General features: G+C 43.0%; 1 protein-coding gene and 1 long non-coding RNA gene across 2 annotated transcripts; one reads left to right on the forward strand and one right to left on the reverse strand.

Annotated features, from left to right (window-relative positions):
• Positions 1–64: 64 nt before the first annotated feature.
• Positions 65–2,547, reverse strand: LOC139332783 (dual specificity protein phosphatase 18-like). Its single transcript, XM_070964885.1, has one exon. It carries the CDS (start codon positions 2,482–2,484, stop codon positions 1,939–1,941), a length of 546 nt encoding a protein of 181 aa, XP_070820986.1. The 5' UTR covers positions 2,485–2,547; the 3' UTR covers positions 65–1,938.
• Positions 2,548–3,709: 1,162 nt separating this feature from the next.
• On the forward strand, positions 3,710–7,795 carry LOC139332800 (uncharacterized). The gene is made up of 3 exons (XR_011602300.1): positions 3,710–4,279; positions 4,744–5,262; positions 5,760–7,795. It is a non-coding gene; the product is annotated as an uncharacterized lncRNA (long non-coding RNA).
• Positions 7,796–19,695: the final 11,900 nt, after the last annotated feature.

Below are 19,695 nucleotides of genomic sequence, written 5' to 3' on the forward strand. Positions count from 1 at the left end.
TCTGTTCTTAAAGCAATAGTGTGACATTTGGAAAAAAATCTGATTATTTGCTTTTTTGCTGAGAGTTAAATGAGATCAAGGTCACTCTCATATCTTTCTGGTAAATATAACACTAAGTCTACAGGTAGCTGCTGGTTAGCCTAGCCTAGCATAAGGACTGGAAACGGGGAAACGACTAGCCTGGCTCTCCAGATGTGACAAAATCCATTCAGCACCTTCAAAGCTCAATCAACACATTTCATCTCTTGCTAATTCAAGTGCAAAAATATGTTGTGGTTTTGCACTACATTATGGATGAGAGCATTTTATGCTATGCTAAGCTAACCGGCTAATGAGTGTAGCTTCATATTTAGCATACAAACATGTGTGGTATCAATCTTCTCATCTAAGTCTTGCCAAAAAAGTAACAAACAAATTTCCCAAATGTTGAACTCATCATTTGAAATACAACTAAATAACTGAGTAACTGCTGCTGTCAGGGTGTTGGGTTCACGTGGAAATGCCTCTTTTTTTGATCCAGACTGAATCTCAGTGACAAACAATCTGTGTGGTGTGACTGGTGATGGATTGTTTTGTAAAAACTGCTGACCAAGAGGAAATTGGTCAACAGCTGCATCATCTTGACTGTTGGGACTGCACTATTATGTCTCTGGAGATAGTTTGACCACTGCTACATTAGATAAAACCTCTTCTCATCAGTAGGTGTGTGTGTTTATGTTCAGCCTTGTGCCAAATTGTGAACGATATTACTGTGATGCAATGTGTGATTCTTGTGTTGTGCCTGTGTTTCGATTAACAGAATATTTCTATTGGGCGGTGGTCATAGTATATGGAAAGCACTTTCTGTAAAAAACAACAAAAAAAGATAGTTTTTTCTTGGTAGAAGAAAAAAAGGATTATTCTCCCAAAAATATTTTCAGTGTGAAATCTGCAAAGAAAATTTTATAAGCAAATTAGTTTACACCCATTGCTCTTTTCATGAGGGATATCATCACACAGTCTGGATGGAATTAGGATTAAATGAGCATGTTTTCAAGATATTTAGTGACCATATGGCTAAATAAGATATTTATTTCACTTTTGTAGGAATGGCTGTCCATAAATAAACATCCTGCTGTCTTTCAAATGTATGATTGCATAGAAGTGTGTGTACTGAAACAAGAGGAGTATTGCTTCTAAAATAAAAGCTTTTTTGTACTTTCTAGTCTCAAATGAGCTTGATTGGCTGCCTTGACTCTCAAAGCTGCAGTGATTCAGATCATATTCATCACAGGTACTTAAATGCTTTATGGAAGTAAAAATACAAACACAAGGTAAAAAAAAAAAGTATCAGCAAAAGGTGAAAGTATCAAAAGTACGACTCATTATGCAGAAAAAGGAAAGCTATCATTATCTATGACCTTACATAAGAGTTAATACTACAATACTTTATACTAACGCAATAATGTGTTTGCAGCATTTTACTGCTGCAGCTGGTCGAGAAGCTAATTTATCCACTGTAGACTGTTAGTTTAATCCAGTGGTTCCCAATCTGGGGTCAGGGCCCCTTCAAAGGGTCCAAGGAGGTGTTGTGGAGGAAAGAATAAACTAGCAACATTCATTTTCTTTTTTTTAACTTAACTCGTAACGTCTTATTTGTGTAATTTTACTCAAGAAACTTGAGAAATCTCGAGTGGGAATAACTCTTTGGTGGAACAGCTATTAACTCATAAAAATGTGAGAGAGGTCCCAATTTGAGCACATTTTTATGAAGAGCCACAACCTAAAGAGGAGAGGAACCACTGGTTTAATCTTGAACAATGCGTTGGGCTCATGCTTTATTAATGAGTAGCTGTCACATACAGGTGGTAGAAGTATAAAGACAGTATTTTAACACTGCAGGTAGCCTCTGTGACACAGCACAGTGTAGAAATGTCCCCACGCAGTGCAGTGACCTCCTCACAGTGGCATCATATTTCTGGCCTCCTCCTCGTAAATGTCTGGTATCTCTCCCATGGAGGAGGAAACCATTCGGACGGAGTTGCACCCACGAAGCTCCATCTCATACCGGACGAGCTGCTTCCAGAAGCCGTCGTTCGGCCTCGCCATGGGCCGGCAGGTCCTCACCCACCTGTGGGCCTCCAGGAGAGTCACGCCGCGGTGCCTCATCAGGTAGGCCATGCACAGGGCGGCGGAGCGACTCACCCCGGCGTTACAGTGCAGCAGCGTGCGGCCGCCGCGCTCCGCCGTGAGCCGGATCTTATCTGCCACCTCCTCAAAGTGGTCGCTGAGGGGAGACGCCGGGGTGTCAGACACCGGGATGTGGATGTACTCAACCTCGGGAGGAAGAGGGCAGCTTCTCTTGGTCTCACTAACGTTCACGATGCAGGTTATCCTGCACCGAGTCACCTCAGAGGGATCATTGGCGGCTCTGCTGTTACTCAGATAAAGATGGTCGGTGACTCGGCACAAACCTGAGAGACCTGCAGAACCCGACCGATGCATGAACTGTACTGCTGCAACAACACGGACTTCCCGAGATGTTACCGCCAGACCGCCTGATGCACCGGACACGAAGGACGAGTCTGTGAGAGCGCACACGCTGCCGCCCCCAGCTGGATGGATGTCTCACTGTCAGGTTTTTCCATCTCTCACTTATTTTAATTCTAAAATAAATATTCTATTTAAGCCTAAATTACGTATGTAATTTTGGTTAATTTTCTGATTATGTATAGCAAATTGTAGCAAAACGATTTTAAGAACTTGAATTATTTAAACAATGAAATGAAATATAAATAACTATTTAGAAATATATTTTTAAAGATGAAAATGTTCTGCTCTTTGACAGTTCAGCCTTTTAACACTTAATTGTATCTTTACATCTCGTGGCTCATAGGCTGCAGTTCATGATGCTGTGTGTCTCACAAACACCTTCAGTTTTCAGTGCAGTTTTGAATAAATACATAAAGATTTCTAATTTTTTTTTTCAACTTCAGATGTCATTTACCTCACAGTTACTCACATTTGATGAGTAATCTGTTAATTGTGTGCATTGTGGAATCACCTGGATCTTCATAACCTTAGTTTTCTGCTCACTGTATGCCAGTTGTACTCTTTTCTGCAGTGGCCTTTCCTCTAGCACCACCCTCTGGCCCAGAAGTGCTTCTTTCAGACCTCTGCACAGCTTCACACTCACTGGAAAATAAACCCTTTCTGTAAGCCTTTCATCTGCCAGCTTAAGGCCAAACTGTTTTGCAAGCAGCAAAAATCTAAAAATAAATGTTCATCCATTAAAACATTGTAGCTTTCACATGAGCATCACAACCTCATCAGATGACAGAAGTAAGAAAGAAAGCCATCCTTTATTAGTCACAATCCACACACCAAGTTCTTCACATGAAGCAGACATGAAACCACAATTACAGAAATACCACAGGGATGTCAATAAAAAAAGTCACAGTAAGACAAAACAATTAATAAACATTACAGAATGAATGATCAGGCTTGGAACTTAAATGAGCATCGGATAAACTTTAATATATTACATTATTACTGACATTATCACTGGTTTTAATGCAAATCAGCTCCTCTCCATCATGGCAGATCTGCAGATCAGCCTTAGTGTGTGTTTTTGTGCAGCAGAAAAGGGAAATGTGTGCTTATTCTGGAGAAATCCGTTAATAATTCACCTGAACGTTCACGCAAACCCTCAGTGATGCTACAGCATGTCCCTTTAAGTCACAGCACAGCAGAGTACTGGAGTGCTTTTGCTCTGAGGTGGCTGCTGTGTATTAGCTGGTGCCTGCAGGCAGTCCTCGGTTGCCCAGGAAACACAGATGGTGGATGAAGGGCGCGCATACTAAAGACCATAAACCTGTGGCAGCAGCTGGAGACCGAGAGCACTGATTAATTCAGGTCTGAGCAGTGCAGCCTGCTCAAAGACGACGCTGTTCTCTTTAATACCTCCCATCCATTTCCTTTGTCCCGGGGCTTCCGTCTCCACTTTATCCCGTTTCTGCTGGACTGGACTCCCGTCAGTGCGCAGCTGTTGTTGGCACTCCCACATCTGCTCGTCTCAGCTCGGCAGCCATGGACGACGCTCTGCCGCGGCTCGTGCGGAGGTCCGATGGGGTGACCAGGCTTTTACAGCAGGTGCAATCAGTGCGCACACCCGGCGTGTGTTTGCAGGTTTGGTATCCTGCTCTCAGCATGGAAATATGAAGAAGAAGAGGAGGAAGATGTGATCTTTTCGCACCGTTTGATGCTGCGGGACAGGTGGTGTGGACCCTGGAGATCAGCGGTAGGAAAGACGACCCTGTGGCTCCTGTTGTTCTGCTTTTCTTTAACATTCAGTGTTTTTAATGCGCTCATCAAACAGGTTTAATTGCTTTTTGTTCGATTAGACACATATTGACTCATTTCATGTCCTGCAGAGGAGGGCCTAGTCCGTAGATAATGTCCTCAATCTGACATCCTTGCAGGGTTTATGAATATTAAAATAGAATATTTATAGAAAAGCTATTTCTGGTGGACACATGTCAGACTGGAATGAAGTCTGATCTAATCTCGGGCTTGCTGTAGGTACAGTATATACAGTATAGCCTGCACGGTGTTTCTCTCATGAGCTGCAGCCTTTGCACTGAAACACATCTAACGCAAGCCTCATAGCTGCAGTCTAAAGTTCTGATTGTACTGTAACACCAACTATAAATATTTCTGATCAGCTGTAAAATGTACCACATGTAATATGCTTTTATTTTGTAGGTAACCTTGTGGTCAGTGCTGCATGGACTTAGCACTGGATTCCTGGACAGAGCTGCTGACATGTCACCAGTCAGGACACTGGGAGGATCCAACGAGGAACCAGCAGCAGGACAGGTTATGTGTACAGGCTGGATTATCTTTACTGAAATCATGGGGGAGGTTCATTTTCACTGACACACAATATGGAGAATTGGATTTAATACAGATAGCAGTGACGCCTCTCTCAAGTGATTTATGTCATCTATCAGTGGGAGCATTTCATGCTCATCTGAGTCTAATTTAAAAGCAGTGAGGGGAAACCATAAAACCAAAGAACATGTAATCCCTGGGGTGTCTTGGGTGGACAATTTGGTCCCGTCCCACTTTTCTGCTGCTTTGTGTTGTGTGTTCTTCTCCAGTTACACTGATTGGAAACCAGATCTGGGCTCACACCGGACCTCACCAGTGCCATCGCTCCATCGCCCTCTAGCGTGCTGCCTCACAGACAGATACAGGATCTGCCTCTAGATTTACACCACGGTGACTTTTATTTCCCTCATATCGGCTTTGCCCTCTTCACTGTGGCTTGTTATAAAGGTCCAGATGAATCTGAACTGCAGAGCCAGTTGCCCACATGCAGGATGTGTCCCTGCGTCTGTGTGCTAAGCCTCTGTGCTGGCTGAGAGTGCAGATAAATGGGGAACAGATAGAACATGGGAGATTAGTTATGTGTTAAAGTGCTGCCATATTTTCCGCTATATGCTGCTAGCCTTTCCAGGATTATGGTTAAAAGAGGAGATAAACCAACCTGAAAGTGGAGACTATAACCAAATCAGATTAGCATAATCAGCTTTTCACATTCATTATTCTACATTATGCAGGATTATCATGAAAAAAAAAAAAAAGTTTGTTAGACCAGGACCAAAATGTGTCTTATAAAGTATGTCATGCAAAGTAGGACAGCAGGAAGGTGTTGGGGAAGTGTCAGGGAGCAGAAACGCGTTCACTTTTTGACCGTCATGTCGTTTCTCCTGCAGCGATGGACGCTCGGTGTCGTTGCTGCAGCCTTCAGAAGGAGACGATCCACCTTCAAGTGTTCCCCCGCCGAGAGACGACTTCGGCCTCTTCTGCGTGAAAATGGCTTTGAAGAGTTAAAAATGCCGCCGGCGCTTTGCAGTCACTGTCAGCATGATCAGATTTAGCGGGAAGGTATTTCATGGGTGGTGTTTCGAGTCCAAATCATTTGCTGCAGTGTTTTTTCGCTGTCTTCTTAAAATGTGTGTATTTTCCTGGCTGTGAGTAATATTAATACAGCTTCATCCACCCACACTCATTTTTTTTGGCTGATGGAGAACACTGACACGGCAGCCATCGAACACCTCTCACGCCTGTTTATTTCAGCGGCTGTGTGCAGTGACCTCTTCTCTCTGTTACCTTGGTTACTCTGTTTATCATTTAGTCACATCTCCCTCTATAAGACACTTTGAATTCACTAGAAGTGGCGTTTAAATGAAGCTGTCCTGTGTGGTCGCTTCTCACCAGAGCCAGCAGGTATCCATGCCAGATCCAGAACTGGAAAGCTCTGATATTTTAATCCTGCAATGTTAAAAAAAAATCTGATTAAGGGTGTGAGGATGATGAGTTTTCTCACATTGTGACAATGTGTTATTCACACAGTATGTTCTTTGTCTTGAAACCTCTTCATTTAGAGGTGATACCAACTATCTTTGAATGTGTATTTTAACTGTAGTGTGTGGGCGCGTGTGTGTCCGTGTGAGTGCACGTGTTTGTGTGCATGTGCTCTATTTGTTTGTGTGTTTGTTCCTGTATGTGTGCATGTGTGTCATGTCTGTCTCACAACACAGACATTTGTTATGGTCCTGAAGCTCCTAGCTGCTTTATTTTTTTCTAGCAATTTTCTCATAGCTGCAAAGTTTTCAAAATGCCTGAAGCTCTTCCTTTAGCCACTGGATGTTCCAGAGAAGGGATGAAAGATATTTACAGATGATTCTTAGCCTTTGTTTCGAGCTCATTGAAGTAACAGTTAGGTGGGGATTCTTGTGATGTAGACAATCACAAGAATGTCGCTGGAAATTAATGGTGTGTACTTTTCTAAATGATGCCTGCTGGCATTAATTAAAGTGTCATGATGCCCACAGCCCCACCATCTGATACTTGAGCAAATTACAGCAAATGCTAATAATGATGTGCAAATAGCTTTTTACTCAGGTCTGGATTCTACTAACAGTATCTCACTAATATCTAACAATACTAATGTCTGCTAACAGTCGGATGATTACTAACCTGTACTCTGAATGCTGATGGCTGGCCTTGTTCTCTCTAACCCATGGACTAACCCTCTGCTTTATGCCCGCAGTCTGATGCACACGCTCCTCTCTCATGATCCTGCAATCCTTCTTCTTGAAATGACCAACTTCGGATTGATTAATAAAGAAGAAAATCAATGAAAACTGTTAAAAGTGAGCCAAGTCAAGAAGGGTTTCAGGACCTGGGAAGGGAGATGTTATTAACCACTAGATGAAAAGAGGAGCAGAAACAGCTGCTGATACCAAACTGGGTTGACCACATACTTTGGAAGAATCCTTACAAAATCGATTATGATCTGATTCCAAATGATATTCCCAGACTGTGTCTTGCTTCACAGGCTAAATTCACGCCTTCAGACCATCTTTCTGTCTCTGCCTGTGCACTGTGTGGTCAACCTTCGCAGGTGAGTGCCTGGCTTGTTGTCACCACAAGTGATACACACAAGCCAAGCAAACCTCGACTCTACTACTAACTTACTGTGGTGCTGATACTAACAGTGGTGAGGCTGTGAAGGCCCACCCGCTGCTCTTACTAACATCTCTGGTCTGGCTGAAATCAAATGATTCCGCCTCTTGTTGAATCTTTACGTGAATCAAAGCATGCCTGGTGCTACTAGTAATGCTTATTAAATGACATTACATGGAAGCTTTTGTCCTAAACATCCTCTAGTGCCATTCTTATATGCCTTTTAGTAATGGGCAGTCCTACTAAAGCCTTATAGCTCTAATTGTGTCAGTCCTTAAATGACCGAACTAACACGAGTCCTTATAAATAAGTTAGACAGTTTGGTTCTCTCAACAAGCTACTAACATCTCCTAAGTTAAATTAACAGGAACTAACGGAAGAGCTCTTATTGGCTCTCTGCAAACTAACAAACTAACCTACTAATAAACTAATAATCTAACCAAGACTAACTGAAATCACTAACACTGTGCTGAGTGGCCGAATTAATGAGGCACCCTGATTTTTAGGAGTTGCATCACTTGTTGAATGTACTAACAGAGTTACAGACGTGATTTGAACGTGTGTGTGTGTGTGTGTGTGTGTGTGTGTGTGTGTGTGTGTGTGTGTGTGTGTGTGTGTGTGTGTGCGTGCATCTGTGAGAGAGAGGCCACTGAATAGTATGTGTGTGTGCGCACAGAATGTGTATATGTGTGCAAATGTAAGCAAACTCCAGGCTGGATGAGTGACCGCCTGATTCTGTTCTCTCAAACGATAATTAAACATCAGTGCAGATGATATCAATTGGAGCAGTTTTAGCCAAATGCATCTATAATTACTCTTTCAGCTGAGTGGAGCACCAGCATACTTAAACCGCAGCTGTCAGCCTTGAACCTCTCCAACAATGCACTTCATGGAAGTGCCATGCATGTAAACAGACATTAATTTAATGTTCACAACTGTTTTTGTACTTTATTGATAATTCATCAGTTGTCTTTACTACATACTTTTGTAATAGACATTTTTTTTGCATATAAATAAATAATTTTTATTGCATTGTGTCTTTTCTGAACAATTTAAAACAATTGCAATCTATGCCATCTAATACAAAAGATACCATCCAGGTAAGCATTGAAGGTCTGCGCAGGAGCGTGTGCAGGAAATTCCAATGTATTTTTATTTCTGTGGCGATATTGGGAGCCAACTCCAAGAGTGCCATTATGTGTTATAATGTCTTTATTCTCTTGATTGCTGTAATCATACTGAAGCACAATTACTGTCGCAGCACGTTCAACGCATGCAGTCACACAGTCCATTTTATTAGAAAAAATCTTAAGAATCCAGAAAATCAGTGTAATTCATCAATAAAAGGGAGGTTTTCAGGTTTTTCTTTCTTTCTTTAGCTTCAATGCTGTAAGCTTGAATTTTATGTAATTTGTTTAAGACTTATTCATTCTCACAGGTGATGCAATCAGTTAGTACTTGAAACTCATGCTGCCACACGTTGGTGGGAGGATTTCAAGATGTTCATGTTTGCAGAGTTACAGCAGGGGGCAGCAACTCATCAGGTTTGAGGATTTGATGTGTTTTGGTGCAGTGTAGGCTCCTCCACCAGCTTATTGGATGTCACTGGACAAATGTTTACAATGGTGCAATGATTTCGCAGTCTTTGCTGCTTATTTGGATGATGCGCTCTGTATATTTACCGTATTGTGGTCAAAACAACACATTTGCTAAGAATTACAATAAGTGTGGATCAACATAAAGGTGAGACACGCTTGCTTGGCAATGGTAAGACTGGTTATGTTGACATTTGTCATTGTAAAAGTGACTTTTCTTGTAAAATATGCACAGTAAATTCTTCAAGTGTCTGGACTAGACGTGCAGATTTCGTCATCTGGATTGAACGAACGTGTTCTTTGCAGTTTCATGTGTAAGGGTTCTCTCTGATATGTATGGTGGATGTTTGTAAAGCAGCTGTTATCAGACTGCTTTCCCACTGCATGCTGGGGAAGTCAGAAATGGTCAAATTCTGCTAATTTCCATCCTTTATTGATCAAGATGCGAAGGTCAAAGGTCGTCCATCTCTTTGCTGAACTCTATATGGACAACCATGACCAATCTGATCAACTTATTCATCTTTATGCATTTATTTCTAACAAACAACCTTCATTATTCTGGCTGTATGATACAACAACTAATTGTCACACAGGTTTATGGGGCACAGGCAGAGAGAAAGACGGGAGTGTTGTGTTGCAAACTGAAACGCACACAAACACGCACACCTCAGCGGACCTTCATTCCATCGTCCTTTGCTAGTGTCAGACAGAAGGGGCCGTGCGCTGCCCCCAGTTTGAGTCCGATGTGATCCAGATGACGGGGGTTTCCAAAGGTAGGAGCAGCGGGGCCCGGGGTCTTCATGGGTCAGCCGTAATTCACCACAGAGCTCAGACAGCAGAGTCTTAACGCACACAAAACCCCTCACAGAACAGTGAGGCTCCACTTAAAGTCTTAAATATCAGACAAACCAGTTCAAAGGCAGGTATGTTGGGATGAAAAACATTAATCGGCTTAATGATGTTCTCCAGCGAGTGGTTACTTTTTCCAGTCTTTGAAAACACACTAATGCCCCAGTTTACAGGGACTTGGATGCCACAGAGGCATCTGTGGCCCAGAGAGCGTCGTGGAGAAGAAATGGTGCTGGCTGGTAAAAAATAATTCCTGAATTAGCTCATCGTTTCAGAATTTTTGAGGGTTTTACCGATTATCTATTTCTGTTTGACTGTTTCCTTGAGTAAAATGAGGAATGTCTGCTGTGCACAGTGTATGTGTGTATACATGTGTGTGTGCATGCGCGTGTGTGTGTCTGTGTTTATGTGTGTGATCCAGAGGCAGCTCTCTGTAACCAGAGCCTCCATCACAGGGAGGATGTCTGCCGAAATAACAGCTCACTGCCTCCAACGGAATTTGTCTGCAAGCCGTAAAAGATGGCGAGGGAGAAGAAGAAAAAGTGAGCTTGGGAAATATTTCTCTCTGTGGCGCGGTAATCAGCAGCACTCGGCCCTGCGGAGTTTAAAATAGTAAATCCGCTCAAAGACAGTTCAAGGGCTGAATATAGATTGCTCTCCCTGCAGGTATGTGTGTTTGTATGTATGTGTGTGTGTCTCTGCTTGTCGTTCGAAAGAAGACATGTGAATCTGGTTATGATGTTTTTTTGGGGTACAAGTCTTGCTTAGGCCTGCTCTATATTTACGGTTCTTAAATGTATTTTACAAGCTTAAACAGGCCGTTGTGCCCATGCAGGTACGTGTTTGCAAATACACATGAAGCAGTGCAATTTAGCAGTGAGATCCTTTATTTCTCCTTCTTGCAACATGTCAACTGCTAGCACCAAACTCAATTGAAAAAACCCTCAAATAAATGCTTAAATAGGTCTGTCCTGTTGCCAGAGATGCATTTCACACTAAAAGCTGTAAGTCCTCTCTTTAAAACTCCTGCAGGTGTGATAATGCAAAACCCAGTGTTTATTAGCAAAACCTGCTTGTGTTTCTTCATTTGTCAGAAAAGTCTTTTACGATCCATTTTGGAAATCCAAAAGTGCAAAATTTCATTTGCTTTTTTCTTGTTTCGGGCAGTTACATATTTCTTTGAGTATCATAAAGTTAGCCCTTGCAATCTGCTACATAGCAAACACAGACAGAGCTCAGAGCTCATGGCCGGCGCTCATATTATTTTGGGCCCCAATACAAGTATCAGAGTGCAGGAATGGAAGTGGAGAGCAGCAGAATTTGGGTCAGGGGTTGCGGGTCTTTAAATGTACAATAGGGGCTTTAACACAGGGGCAGGGGGAGTTCATGAAAATGGTTTGCAGACTTTTAAAATATTTGAAGAAGAGGAAAATCCAGCTAATCTCTATGAACAGGGCAATCTCTGTTTGGACATGGCTGCAGGTTCTTCAGATCAACAAAACATCCAAGGACTGACATGACTGAGAACCACAGAACATAATGTGGTTCGAGTATTTTGGAAAATCTGAGAGTACAGATTCTTGTTCTGGTTTATGTTGATGCAAAATGACTTGCATTCTTGCAGCAGAGTTTTCTGCGCGGTTATCCCACAACCACTTTCTTCTGTGCTGATTCTTTCTCCATGTCCTCCACTTTCCGCTTCTCAACTTTTAAATCATCCTCCATTAAACCGCTGGACACATGATCTGCTTCCATTAAACTATTTGACACATGATCTGCTTGGTCACACCATTTCCTCCTCTATTCCACGTCTTTCTTCCAAACACTACGTCCTGTTAATAGTGTGAAAGTGGTGATATTAAGTCGGAGACCTGGTGCTTCCTGAATGTCTTTCTTTTTCCTGCCTGCAGCCAACATTCAGAGACTAGATAAGTGGACAGTCGGAGAGGGCCAATCTGTCCTGCTGGCTGGTGAATGATGGACAGTAATTAAAAGTTAGCTAATAACCTCTTCACACCTGACATTTCAACAGGGAGGTCCTGGACACCATTATCTACATATAGATTAAACAGCGTAATTGGCAGGGAGATAGGGTTAGGAGGATCGCGAAAGGAAACGGAGAAAAAAAAGGCCAGGCCATCGCCAAACCATTAAGCAGAATATCTGAGTGACACTCTGATTTTGCTCCTCTTGCTAATGCGACAGGAATTGAGCTGAACTAAAATGCTAAATGAATGAAGCCTATCTCGGCGTGGTTATTACCGGGGCAAACATCGGCCATGGAAAATAGCTTTAATTTCATAATAATTGCTAGATGGACGTGACTCGTTAGAGACACAATATGAGAGTGAAAGGAGAGGGAGAGAGAGGAGGGAGGGCGGAAGACACTCCACCGAGGATGAATGCTGCTCGTTGGGCTGCATCACTTTTGCTCCCACACACTGCAATTTACACAAAGTCATTGATAAGTGATACTGTGAACTGATGAGATGGAAATGGAGAGAATTAGTTGCACTGTCATTAGTACTGTGGAAATATGAAATACTTCATTTAGGAACTAAAATACTCCTGAATGAGTTTCTACACAGGTTCACATAGTTTAACACTTGTATAGTTCCCACAGGTTTGCATTTAACACTAATAGGCTATTACACATGCATCACATCATAGCGTTCACATTTTCTGACGGCTTTACTAATGAATGTGATATTTAGTTTCAGAACTGCTCACTTCCTCAGGCCTGTGGGAACTGCTGTCATCCTGCACTTCCATTAAGGCTTTTAGTCCATTTATTTGATACTTAAAGGAATAGTATGACATTTGGGAAATAGCCGACACTTTTAGCTTTCCTGCAGAGTTGGATACAGATTGCTACAGCAGTGCTACAGCCAGCAGCGGGTTAGCTTAGCTTAGCACAGAAACAGGGAGTAAGGAGAAGCAGCTGGCCTGGCTTGGTCCAAAAACGTAACAAAATCCACCGATCAGCACATCCAAAGTTCACTCGTTCTGATTAACATGTTTATCTTGTCACTTTAGTCCATACAAAAACCAGGGCTCTTATCATCACTTGAGGTTGCCAGACAACACTTCAGAAAGTCGCTGCCCCCGGCCAAGAAACAGTCCAGCGACAGCCTCAGATAAAACCACGACTGGTTGTTTTTACGCTCAAAGTTTTGTATTACACCAAAGAAATACTCTAAGTTAATTGGTGAGCTTAGAGGTGCTATTAACTTTGGACACAGCAGGCTAGCTGTTTCCCCCTGCTTACAGTTTTTATGCTAAGCTAAGCTAAAGCTAACATCTCCTGGCAGTAGCTACATATTTAACATACAGATGAGTATCCATGCTCTTGTTGAGGCCTGTCTCCCAGAAATTACCTTTATATACAATCAATTAGCAACAGCAAATCAGTTTTGAGGAATACTGACTGTGTTTTCTATCAACACCATGAATAAATGTAGTTAATTAGCACACTTGTCATGTTTACTGACAGCATATTTCATTTGTTTTCCACCAAAATCTTTCAACTCTTCATGTTTTTTTTTTTTAGGTACTGGCAGAACTTACTTAATGTCTGTTTTAATACTGAAAAAGTCAGCAGCAATCACAATCCTCCCCTCACCTTAACCAAAGAGCTTTTATTGCCTAACCATGGTCTGGACATGAACCCTAGCTTCTGGTGTCACAGTGCTGCAGTTTGTACATTAACTCTGAACATAATCCAGGCGCCGATTACGTTTGTCAGTAATTATGAATGCAAATTATTTTTATGTGAATGTAATTTCTCGGAGACGGGGTCAGACCTCCACTAAATGTGTTTCATCCAGCATCCTTGTTTGATAGGAAGTTGTTATAATTCTAGTAAGTTTTTCCAGATATATTTACAGCTTGTGTAACGCAAAATTGGGGCTTAGAATTTACATCTTCCACAATAGGATGAGTTCGACAGATGGGAAGTACACATGGCTATTTCTCAAAAGCGGAGGGAGTCTGTCCGCACCTCAGTCCCAAAGCCTCGAGGTGCTGTTGCAACTCTCCTCACCTGTGTCAAGTCGGAAGAAAGTGGCGTAAAAGTGTAGCTAGAAAAGGAAAAAGAGTGAGCTGAAAAACAGCCATCTGCCATGAAAACAGGCTTATTTGCTTCCTCAAAAATAAATCAAGCTGACAGTGAAGACTGAACAATGATGACAAAAGCATTCGGATAGCTACTTTCCGAAAGCTATCAAACAGTTAATGGCTACCTTAAAACCTGCCAGGTCACCGCTCTGTGTTCTTCTGATTCTTGTTATTATTCAGTGATGAAGATAAAGCATTTCTCCAGCTATAGGAGGGTAATTTACTCACATTTTGGACGGCTTTTGAGTTTTGGCCTATTATTTTCACTGCCTGAATGAGGGCAATTAGCCTACTGCTTGACGCAATTGCTTTTACCCAATAGTTGTTCTTTTCATTTTTCTGCATGAGCCATTCATCAAGGGATAATAATGTACACCCCCTCAAAAAAAAAAAAAAAAAAAAAAACTCTACGTAAAACCATAAAAATTGCCTTCCAGCGGCAGATCATGGCCACTTGCTTGCTATCACAATTGTCCTCTGCATCCCACTGAATCTCAATATGTCTCATGGCAGAGTGGTCATCTTTGCTGCATAACAGTGGGAGAAAAAGCAGATAAGCTGTCTTGAGGAATGTGATTGGCTGGTGCCTCATTCCAACATAAAAACAAGAAAAGAATGGAAGTACAAAAAGCATATATTTTGGCATCTTTAAAAGTGAAATTAATTAATTAACATCAACGTAAATATCTCATTAACACCCAGTCCTTTAATGAAATATGCATTTAAATCCTCTCCACACCAAAGTTTCACATGTTCTTGTTTTTTGACGTCTTTGGTTTGCGTCCCTCTCTCACGTCTAGAAAACTGAGGACTGCTTCCAGCAAACGAAGCCCACTGTACAGCGATCACATAGAGCATATTTGGCTCTCTAATTATAAGTGTTAACACATTGCTGCGAATAATCGCTCGCGAGTGCCTCAGCCAAAGACAATTACATAAACACTGTACCCTTCCAACAGCCAGGCACACTTTTTCAATCAGCTTCATATAAGATAAAAGCCAAAGTGCTCAGGCAAACATCTCTATAATTCAGATTTCCTGATAGTTGTCACACAGCGGGTTAAAGTGTGATGTATACTGACTGTCTGAATTCACTAGGCGTTTGTTGTTATGCCAGCTTTTTGCATCTTTAAAAGTGAGATGTTTTCTTATGTGACGAGTTTAATTGATATGAGCTGTGAGTAATCTTTTCATCACATGGTAACAAGGCAAATAAATACTATGTTTTAGACACTTTAAAGGCCTGTAACTTGACATTTAAAACATTTTTTTGATTAAATTCCATCAGTTAAGGCACACAGATGTGGTGCAGTTCAACTTACCACCACTAGATGTCCCTCTTGCTTTAGTCTGGAGGCTGCTGTGCTGTGATTGGAGTGTGTATCTGAGCCATCTGTCCATGACTTGTCTCTCCAGACCCTGGGTTCATCCATCATGTCCAGGGGTGCTAGTCTCTCTAAAACCAAACACGAAAACATTTCTTTATTCCTCCGCTTCATCTCTCGCCTCTTTCCCCTCACATTCTCCACATTCTCTCTCCGTCTGTCTCTTTCCGTCCCCCTGCCTTCGATAAAAGGATCACTTTACTGTTTATACAAGGGGATTGGTGTTGTTAACAGGTGTAGGGTAATGGGATCCCTACTGGCAGCCAGGCACAGAGAGGGTCGCACCCCTCCTCTTCCCCACTCTCACACCAGCGATACTCTTCTGATGGATTGCACCCACCATTCATCTAAATTATGTCACTGGCAATGAGCTATCAGTTCAATCTGGCCTAAACGAAGCACAGGGTTTGTTTCTGTTGACACTTCCTCAGCATTCACTTCTCCTCCTGATTACTGTCAGGGCCTGCAGGAGCGATGCAGCTCGGCCAAGCTCGGGGCCGGGCGTGTGCGTGTCTGGGTGTGTGTGTGTGTGTGTGTGTGTGTGTGTGTGTGTGTGTGTGTGTGTGGCCCTGTTTTCGCTGCCACTTTACAGCTGTTGAGAAGCTGTAATCAGGAAGAGGATGAGGGCTTTGAATTTGCATTCAGCCAATGCAGACTGGTGTGACGTGAACCCTGACATGCTGTAAATTTACTACTTATTAGGTGAAACTTTACTCAGGGTGCAAATTGCCTCACCTTTATCGGGAAAGGGGGTTTTGCCATAAAGGTCAGCGTGCAAGTCTATGTCTCAGCTCAGGACTTCCAGAGTTAATCACGGCTGATAGATCAGTCGTGTTTGACGTGGATCTACAGCCAGGCTAATATGATAAATAGAAAGGTGTTCTTTACCCCTGCCATTTTAATCCAGTCCAGCCATTTTGGATCCCGTGTTTCTCTTCTCTCCCAGCCTTCTCCAGCTCCTCCTCCTCCATGTCTTCAATTCCTTTTTCTCCTGGCATCCCTTAGAAATACTCCCAGCTGCATAACAGATGTCAGATTTCTTTCTTTCTCTCTTTCTTTTAGCATCATCATTTCCCTTTATCTCTATAACTCCCTGATGGCCACGACGGTGACTCAGACTCCTGACCACCCAGCTGACATGAGACACAACAGCTAAACCGTGAATGCAGTACGGGCTGTAACATCATTTACATGTATGACAGTTCTTTCTCTTTTCTCCATCTTCCTTTATTTCATCTTTCTCGATCTTTCTCTCAAATCTGCAGCTCGCCTGGAGGAATTCCACCCTCCTCCAGTCAATGCTTTTGGCAAACCGAGCGATGGGGGACCGCAGACATGGTGAGAGGGCCCAGAGTGCAAACAGTGAAAAGTTCTTCCTCTCGCTGAGTAAAATTATCCTACGGATAGAGTTTTGATTCATTGAGCGAATTCCTGAAGCTGATTATTTGACCATTATGCTCATGCGGGTTCAGTCATCATGTGAAGCTTGATAATTTGAGGTAAAGTCTCCCTCTTCTTCCTGACGGCTATAAAACACCTCATGGTTTAGACGTCTTAACTAGACGGGGGTGGAGAGCAGCACACAAGCAGAAATTGAGAATAGAGAAAATGAGGAGAAGGCACCGACATTACTCTGCTTTTGTGATTCGCTGGTTAATTGAGCCTATCTAACACGTTGTTAGCTTGTTATTTCAGATAAACAACCCGATAAATGTTCCCCAGATTACATTATTACAGTGGTAAAATGTACCCAGGGAATCAGTTCCTCTATATAAAAAAACTCATGATCATGCCTCCCCCATACTCATTGTTTTTTATTGAGTTCTTCACCCACAGGAGCCAAATATAGAACTAAATCTGCGCTGATAGAAATAATGTGCAATACTTAGTTTTGAATCTACACTCCCAAACGTTTTAAAATGCACGTTTTACCCATGCCTGACAGCGAGTTCACAAGACTTACAAAAGAAAGCCCTTTCACAACATTTGCGTCATTCCTTTGATGTCTAGACATTATATATTTCTTTCTTTCTTTTTTTTTTTTGAGAAACTAAAAACCCTACATCTGACGGGCTAGTATGTCATCTCCTAAGAGAGAGGTACTTGACTGAAGTCACTGTGTAGACAGTACAAAGCTTCCACATTGGTCCATATTCATGAAGGTGTAGCTATTACTGACACATTTTCTTATGGGAACAAATCACCAGTAGGGTGTGAAGAAGCTGCAGTGTCGACTACAGTCTCTGGAGCTTTGCCACATTCAGCTGATCTGAGTCCAGTCTTTATGCCTGTCGTCTGAGGAAGTTCCCATGGGTGGGACAGCTTTTCGGCCCCCTCCCTTATGAGAGTCAGCGGGTGGACGGTGAGAAGACGGGCTGAGCGAGTAGTGGGTTAGACGGAAGGTGAAGATCAATGAGGTTGAACGGCGAGAAAAGTGCAAAAGTCAAAGAGACAGAGTGAGAGAGCATCTGTTGTGTCTTGTGTGCTCAGCAGTTTGGGTTTGGCCTCCGGTCCTTCAGAGTTCAGTCTGAAGCTGGTGATCTGTTCCTGGGCAGGGTGGAAGAGTCAAATCTTGGCCTGCGGTGTGTTCAGCGTGCAGCTCGAACTCTTCCTCCCGCAGCTGTAAAAACTACAAATGGTCACAACATCATGACAAAATGATTACATCAGAAAATCTCCAGAGAGGACACACGCGTCTATGATAGCTGTTAGATCACAGAGTTTTTCTCTCCTGGAAATTAACAGTAATTCAACAGACAAAAAGAAAAGAAAGCAGCGAGTGCTTCTTTTTCATGCCAGCAATTAGTCAGTACCAGCGGCTGTCATCTTGACTTCTCAACTTCCCTTTGCACGATGAATTCACAGTAATCCAAATACATTAACAATTTTAAATGTTTACTGACCGCTTACAAACCTTTGACCTTAACAATGCAGCTATCGATCAGTAACACTAATTGTTTTTCTTGTGTTTGTTGAGACCATTCCTCTCTTTGCCGATATTCCTCCTCCTGCAGGATGACATTGAACATGCGCCGGGTTGAGCACACATGGGAGTGAGGGTTAGCAACAAGTCAATAACCGAAACACAGCAGAGCAGTGAAGGTTGTGGAGGTGTTGTATGCATGTGGACTGCTAAACGTGTATCTACCTGTGTGCATTAGTGCACTTGCATAGCGATGGCTTTGGTAGTCTGTTACGAGGCCTAGGTATTCCTCCTCTACCTCATTAGCGCTGATTTACACCACAGCAAGGTGAAAGCAGGCAGGATGGACCTCCCACCTCCCCCACACGCTCACGCACACACTGCCCTGCACTCCCCCTCTCTCTCCTCTTTCCCTCTCTTTCCCTATCTCTCTCCTTCTCATTCTCCTGCCGTGCACAGACAATGGGGCCCTGGAGAATACCGGCTTGTGCTGAATTATTCAAATCAGCAGTGGCAGCAAGCCGGAGAGCAAAGGAGAGAGGCAAGGAGGTGGGGGGGGGGGGGAGTGGGAGAGCTAGAAAGTGAGAGAATGCACGATGATGGGAAGACGATGTGGAGGGAGAGAGAAAGAGGAAGATGGAGGGAGAGGCATTGTAGAAGTGGTGAATCTCGTTGTCTCTGCATGCAAATCGCCTCTTGCTCCTCTTTCCCTCCCTCTCTCTTTCCCTCTCTATGAGTCACCCCCTGCCCTTCACTGCTTCATTAATACACATCTGTACCCTGGCCCTCCCCTCCACCTCCTTTCTCTGCTCTCTCTCCTAGTGATGAGGAAGAGAGAAACAGAGGAGTGGGGGAGGAGGAGGCGGCGGTGGGAGGGTGGGAGGCGGGTAGGCGCTCGACAGCAGCAGCACGCTGTTGGCAGGAGGAGAATGTGCCGGTAATTAGCCAGCACCGGTACAGACGAAAAAACCCAGGAAGGAGAAAGGAGAAGAAGAGGAAGGGAAAAAAGAGCAAAGCTCTGAAAACAAGCCTCCTGCCAGGCTAAACTCCCCAGAGGCGAGACCTGGACATGTTGGTGTGCAGTCTGGGAACAAAGGAAGAAGAGGAGAGCTGGGGAAAAGATGGGAGGCTGAAGAGTGGGCCCGTGACAGCACCTGCAGAGATGGAGAATCTGATTTTGTGTGTGTGCATGCGTGTATGTGTGTGTGTGTGCGGGCATGTCAGCATTATTTTCTTGTGATTGTATATGCCTCTCAGTGAAGGATGCCTTCAGATGCACAAGATTCATCACCAGAACGTCTACCTCAGACTG

The sequence above is a fragment of the Chaetodon trifascialis genome, chromosome 6 (assembly GCF_039877785.1).
Source record: "Chaetodon trifascialis isolate fChaTrf1 chromosome 6, fChaTrf1.hap1, whole genome shotgun sequence".
NCBI lineage: Eukaryota > Metazoa > Chordata > Actinopteri > Chaetodontiformes > Chaetodontidae > Chaetodon > Chaetodon trifascialis.

Bases quoted from the DNA above. Each gene is read 5' to 3' on its own strand.
- LOC139332783 (XM_070964885.1), bottom strand. From the start codon at position 2,484: ATGCATCGGTCGGGTTCTGCAGGTCTCTCAGGTTTGTGCCGAGTCACC.